General features: G+C 34.6%; 1 protein-coding gene across 1 annotated transcript; it reads right to left on the bottom strand.

The window, feature by feature from the left end:
- Positions 1-4,245: 4,245 nt before the first annotated feature.
- LOC134264965 (ankyrin-1-like) lies at positions 4,246-6,852 on the bottom strand. Its single transcript, XM_062747210.1, has 3 exons — positions 6,721-6,852; positions 5,736-6,434; positions 4,246-5,617 (listed from the first exon to the last, which is right to left on the bottom strand). Exons 1-3 carry the CDS (start codon positions 6,827-6,829, stop codon positions 4,680-4,682), a joined length of 1,746 nt encoding a protein of 581 aa, XP_062603194.1. The 5' UTR covers positions 6,830-6,852; the 3' UTR covers positions 4,246-4,679.
- Positions 6,853-7,174: the final 322 nt, after the last annotated feature.

Genomic DNA, 7,174 nt, shown 5'->3' with positions numbered 1-7,174 from the left:
ATATAACGAATTTACGGATATATCGAACTGATTTTGAGTCCTGTCGAGGTTAAATATAATGATATTTTCATCTTTTATAACGAACTTTCAAAGATCTCAAAATTTGATAAATGGAACTGACTTTGTTTTCTTTAAGCATTTGTATATAAAATTCAAATCCAAATAAAACCTTAGTTACCAAAAGCATTTTTTGAAATATTTGCTTCCTTAACATATTTGGTAGTAATACTAGAACGAAAACATGCATATTGCGAATTCTCTATATATGGTTCTAAGAATTCGTTATACGGATATAACGAATTACGGATATAGCGAATTAAATTCACAGGCCCCCAGGACTTCGCTATAACCGAATTTTACTGCATATATTGTCAATTTAAGTTTCATATCATAGAATATTATACTTGTACCATTACATTGAATTATTCAACTTCTTGCTTATACAAAACATGAAGTTAAGCATTCTTTTGTTATACATGTATATATTTATTAAATGAAATTGTCAATTTCAAGAGAAATAGTAAATTGTTGAAGTAGACAAATTTTAACTCATTTAACAACTTTTAATTTTTTTCTGTTTCAGTGTCATTACAGGATGCACTACTATAGGAACAGGTCTGCAGTATGTGTGGAATTCAAAAGCATATTTTAAATTAAAAAAGAAAAATTAGTGTTGTGTTTGTTTTCAATACTTCAATGTGATCCAATTCCAGGTGAGGATTTGCTGATGACAATGACATCAAAGTCTAGGACTGCAGAATCATTTTAATTAGCAGGAGTCAATGTTCATGATCAACCACAATTTTAATGGTTCTCGGGGCCTTCATTAGTAGCTAGCTCGTTAGCAACCAAAGCCTCAAGGGCCTTAATGGTCAGTCACCTGAGTATAATACTATACTATAAGATCCACAGAAGTATACAATAAAAATAATCTAAAATTGCTGAAATATAGAAAGGAGAGCTATCAAACTTTCAACATTTTTTTACCTTGATCTTTGAGCATTTTGGGTTTCCCATAGCAAAACATGGACACTGCCATTCTTTCTATAACATAGAAGGGTATCCATCTCTTATCGGCAACTCCATGATACTTTCTCAGATTCTGTATTACATATAGTGCCATTGTGCACCTCCTATTTCGTGCGTTAACATTTGAAGATTTTTAGCTTCTTCTCTGAAACCACTGAACCAATTTCAACCAAATTTGGCATATAGCATCTATGGGTGAAGGGGAACAAAAAGTGTGAATTTCATGGTCCCTGCCCCCCTGGGGCCTTGGAGTGGGGCCAAAACCACTAAAATTAGTGCAATCTTTAAAAATCTTCTTCTTTACTCCGGGACATCAAGCAGTCAAACTGTTGGTATGATTGTAATCAGCATTGAGTCCTCTACCAAAATTGTGAAATTCATGGCCCCAGGGTCAGGGGTTCTAGTGCTAGGGCGGGGCTAAACAGGTTATATAGTGAAAATGGATTATTACTTTGAAAATCTTCTTCTCTGCTCCTGGGCATTAAATAAGCTAACTAAGTACATAGTTATGTTGAATAAGATTACCTCTTCCAAAATTATGAATTTCATGGCCCCAGGGTCAGGGATTCTGGTGTTAGGGCGGGGCTCTATTGATTATATAGTGAAAATGCATAAATTCTTTAAAAATCTTCTTCTCTGCACTTGGATATTTAACCACAGAACTTTGTACATAGTTATGATAAGGAAGGATGATGCTTCTTCCCAATTTGTGAATTTCACTGACCTTGGGGACAGGGTTATGGTATATCCACCAGGCGGCTTTATTGGTTAGTGTGCTAAGTAAAATGCATTAATTCTTTGAAAATCTTCTTCTCTGCTCCTGGGTATAAAACAAATAAACTAAGTACATAGTTATTATGACAGAGAATGCCTCTTCTAAAATTGTGAATTTCATAGCCCATGGGTGAGGGGTTCTTGTGTTAGGGCGGGGCTCTTTCATTGTTTATATAGTGAAAATGCATTAATTCTTTTAAAAATCTTCTTCTCTTCTCCTGGGTATGAAATAAGCTAACTAAGTACATAGTTAAGTTGAATAAGACTGCCTCTTCCAAAATTATGAATTTCGTGGCCCCGAGTTCAGGGGTTGTGGTGGGGCTCTGTTGATTATATAGTGAAAATGCATAAATTCTTTAAAAATCTTCATAGTCTGAAAATAAAGTAATACTTTGAAATCCGTTCTTTGATATCAATCACACCATTTCTGATGAATATAAAATTTATCATATGAAATTTTGATGACTAAAATTTTGTTAAAAATGTAAATAAGATATCAAAATGTGGGATGGTTACTTTGGGTTGGTGTGCACAACTAGTGCCTATAAAGTGGAAATGCATTTTCTCTCTGTTATCTGATTCCCTTTTTTTATTATAGTTAACCAAATTAAGCATGCTAAATGTATAGTTATGATCAACAATGGTCTTCTTTCAAAATTGTGAATTTCAAGAGCATTTGGTTATAAAATAGTCAAACCAAATTTTTTTCAGTTGTTGGAAAGTTGTTACATTTACTCAGGTGACCTTAAGGCCCGTGGGCCTCTTTTTTTTAACTGACAGTTATTTAAGTCTCCAAGAACAAAACATGGACTTTGCCATGATAGTGGTATGGGAACATTTTGTTTCATTTAGTGAGCTGAGTGCTAATACATTTTCGAACTTCTATAGTTTTGATCAAACTTGGTACAAAGCATCCTTAGGTGCCAACAGAATTTGGGAAAGTACGTGTACTTTTAATAATCCAATGCTGAAAACAATTTGTAAGCTATATAAATGGTACGATATGGTAAATTTTGATTTACTATTCTGAAAATACAGTAATAAAAAATTTGTTTGGTAGAATAAAATATGACGTATCTATAGTATTCACAAACAAGCACAAAACAGATTCTTACCCTATACAAGTAATATAAAATTCTCAATCATATGAAATAGTGTTGATGACAGTAATTTTGTGAATTTTGTTAAAAATGTAAATAAGATATCAAAATGTGGGATGAAAAGCAAAACAAAATTGGAGCTGATGATAAGGGAATATTAACAACAGGCCTATAACTCGCAATGCTCACCAGAGACATCATAGTCTATGGTCTTTATTAGATTTTAATTTTTTTAACTGAATTATAAAAAAAATTATTGACACCATTCAAATTTAAACCAGCAATGCTTACAAATCCTCCATGAGTGTATAAGTCATCTTTGAGCTCATGTGGCCCCATCCTATACCCTAGGTTGAGATTTAAACAAATTTCATTATCTGAGGACACTTGCTTATATTATAAATCATGGTCATGATCCTCTTTAAAAATTTTTTTTCATATATGTATGCCTATGTAAATTCTCCATTCCCTATAGCGTGACATCTTAACCTATGGGCACTGTTTTAACTAAACTTGAATCTGAACTACTAAAAGATGCTTGCATATTAATATCACTGATCATTATCATGCATACTATGTACTTTTTCCTGTATATTCCTGTCAATTTGACATCAATACCTATCCAATGATCATAATTTGAAGAATCTTTAACTATACAATTTGTCAAGAAGCTTTCACTGAAGTTTCATATTTTTCTACAGCCGTTTTTGAAGATTTTGAAATGATTCCACCCTATTTTTGCCTTTTTATAATTTAACTCTCCTTAGAATTGTCCATAGAAAATAATTTATCAAAAATTCAATCCCTTTTTCTTAATGATAATCCCTGCCAAGTTTGGTTGAAATTTGCATGTTTTTCTTGAGAAGATGATAATGTTATAATAAAGTGACACCAACAAGGATAGACAACAGATAAATTTTTATCAGAAAAGCTACTTAATTCACCTTCGGCTCGACAGGTGAGCTAAAAATACAATAAAATTAAATAAGTCCATTGCCTTGATCTTTGTCCTCCATGCTGAATATATACAGTATAAGCAGAAATTTTAGCAAGGAATCAATTTTTGCATTACATGTATTAGTAAGGATTTTGATATAATTGTTAAAATTAAATATTGCTAATAATTCCTATCGCATTGGAACTTACAATGAACCACTGTATTTCTAAATTTCATAAGATCACAAAAATTATGAATCATTATTTCAGGACAAATAATTAAATTTGGGTCTTGCTAATATTTCCACTTGTAAAGTAGTGTGGGCCATTATCAGTCTTTCTTCCTCATAATTGAAAGCAAAATCATTACTTGGATTCCTAATTACCAGTGGATAGAGGTTAAACAGACAGGCTCACTCAATACATTTACTACTGGTAAAGTGGAGATTCAGATAAATTAAAAAAAATCTTAATGATTAATTGTAATGAAATAAGGTGCTGTACACCATGCATGCAAACATCAAAAATCAGGAAAGTATGATAAAACTATCAGAAAGAACCCTCAAAATTTAATAACAGTAGCAATAATAAATTTATATCTACATGGTGTATTTGGGGAGGGAATTGATTTTTCATTCTAGAAAAAAATAAATAAATATCGGTATGTACAAAGAAAAACTCTGCATTGCATTTACACTTAACATACACATTAAGCAATTTTCTTAATAAATATTCTAGTAATTCACTTCATGTTAAGAAACTATGTACACAGGTATATTAAAAAGAGCACTGGTAAAATAAAACACAGGGTTTTTTTTCTTTTTAGACCTAAAGGAATCTCTACATTTTAAAGAACTCTTCAGAAATGAAATATTTCAAGGTCAGATTGTCCTTCAGGTCCTGTGGAATGTCAAGTGAATTAACACAAGGAATGACATTCCTCCTAAATCTTCTTCTAAAAAAGTTCCGACAGATGGCCAAAAGGCTTGGAGGTGAGGTGGCAAAATTATTCAAAAACATTTGTTGTTGTCTGTGGAGGATAGGACTGTCAGCGGGGAATTCCCGGGCTGTGATCCAGCTCTCCCGGTAGATATTGTACCCGGCCAGAGTTAGAGTCATCAGAACGTCAATACTGGTCTGGTGAGCCGCCACATATATCACAGAGCGGGGTTCTGGGTAAATCAAGGTAGCCACATCAGACTGGGCATGCTGATCTATTCCACAGGAGACCACCTCAAGCTCCACATTCTTAACAATTAAATATTTGATTGTACTCAGATCATTTTTATACACCGCGTTCCACAGAGGCGTGGTATTATGCTTGTTCTTACAATCTGGGTTGGCACCAGCATTGACTAATTTGGTGACCATTTCCAGATTTTTGTTAAAAGAAGCATAAAGAAGTGGGGTATCATCGTCCTTGTCTGCATTGTTGACATTACAGCCCAGAGGGAGCAACATATCGATCACAGCAGTATGGTTTCCATGGGCAGCCAGTGACAGAGGGGTGTTCCCATCTTCTGTGCGTGTATCGTGACTCATTCCTGAGTCTAGAAGCAGCTGCACAATGTTGCAGTATCCATTCCAAGCAGCCACATGTAGGGCAGTATAGCCTTGTACATTTTTAGATGTCACATTTGCTCCATGTTTAACCAGCTTCTGAGTGATATCATATGCACCTGTAATACTGGCAAAAACAATGGGTGGAGTGCCATCACTTGACATGACGTCAGGGTCAGCTCCATTCTCAAGCAAGTATGACACCATTTCTGTGTTTTCTGAAATGAAAAGTATACCAATTTTTTTCAAGCTATAGCACAAAGTGAGCTCTGCACTCTAAATGAACTTGATAAGAGTTTTCCATGACACTACAATATGATTTAAACAAACACTTACCCAGGTGTAGGGCAAATGATAAGGCAGACTGATCCCTGTGGTTTATAATGTTAACTTTAGCCCCTCTCTCTATCAGTGGCTTGACATACTCCATACCGCGGACCACCCCCATCATCAGAGCAGTGTTGCCTTTTCTGTCCTGGATATTGCAGTCCGCCCCTGCTTCAAGCAGAGCAAGAAATGCCTCGTGTAAGTGGTACTTGGCAGCAAGAATAAGAGGGGACTCATCCTTTGCATTTTTCTGGTTTATGTTAATAGTCTTGGCTTTTAATAGCTTTTTTACAACATCCACATAACGTAACTGTACGGCCTCATGCATTGGACTGGTATTGTCTATAAGAAATGGAACGTTAACATCCAGTCTTAAACCAATCAGGTAGTCTATGACACATAATTGTCGAGACCGCACTGCATAGGAAAGAGGTGTTCTCTGACATTGTTCTGTTGTAGCATTCATGTTGCAGCCATATTTGTTCAACAATGAGAGAATTTTTGTGTGTCCAAACCCTGCAGCAGCATGGACCAATCGTAGGGAGGAAAAGTGATTTTTGAAGTGGCTTGGATTTTCTGCTCCACAGGAGCAACTTCCTCGTGTTATGAAGTCCAACACAGTATCTAAACCTTCCTCCAAAGCATTCCCGTGATTTAATGGGTGGCTCTCAAAGAAGTTTCGTCCACAATTACAGGTAAAATTGGAACCTGAAAAATCAATTTAGTATACCTCGGGTAAATGAACATTATCATAGTAACTTGAGAACATCAATTTCAATACATGTAACAATGCCAACAATAGCTATTCACTTAATAATATGTTTATTATAGAATGTAAATATGTTTGTGTTCATGTCAATCATGCGCTCAAACCAAAATGTTTTATAATGAGTATTATCCTACATACTTCTCTATGTAAACATGTCCTATTTTTACAAAAAATATTATTGACCACTTTTATTAAACGGTTGAATGACTGAAGTTGAATACATACAAACAATAATGTCCGTGTCGAGGATTCCTTTGTATTTCTGAAACAGTAGTTCAATGTCATCATCCCCGCGAACCACTCGCTCATACAGGTGCGCCTGGGCACGCCTCATTTCTGTAGTTAATTCATATCTTGATTAATGCTACATGTAGAACTACATGATTGTATAATATATTAATTGTGCTACCCTGCCACTTGCATTGTATCTCATAATCTAATGTAGCTGCAGAACTGTAGCTCTCCGAAAAAACAAATTACTATAGTATATTGACAGACCAAAGAACTACAGTGCCACTTATTGCAAAACGTGTATATGTAATACTGCGCACAAAAAATTATGATGTTCCTCAATTTATTCCTCCATGTTTATTACTCAGTGTCATCTCAAAATATTATTTACCATGTGTTCCTAACTTATTGGTTTACTATTTTCAAATCATCCTTATAATTATTGTTA

Source organism: Saccostrea cucullata, unplaced genomic scaffold, assembly GCF_032062105.1.
Source record: "Saccostrea cucullata isolate Sc308-1 unplaced genomic scaffold, CSIRO_AGI_Scuc_v1 ctg10418, whole genome shotgun sequence".
Classification (NCBI taxonomy): domain Eukaryota; kingdom Metazoa; phylum Mollusca; class Bivalvia; order Ostreida; family Ostreidae; genus Saccostrea; species Saccostrea cuccullata.
Note: the sequence above shows the minus strand (reverse complement) of the source record. Positions and strands in the feature narration are given on the sequence as shown.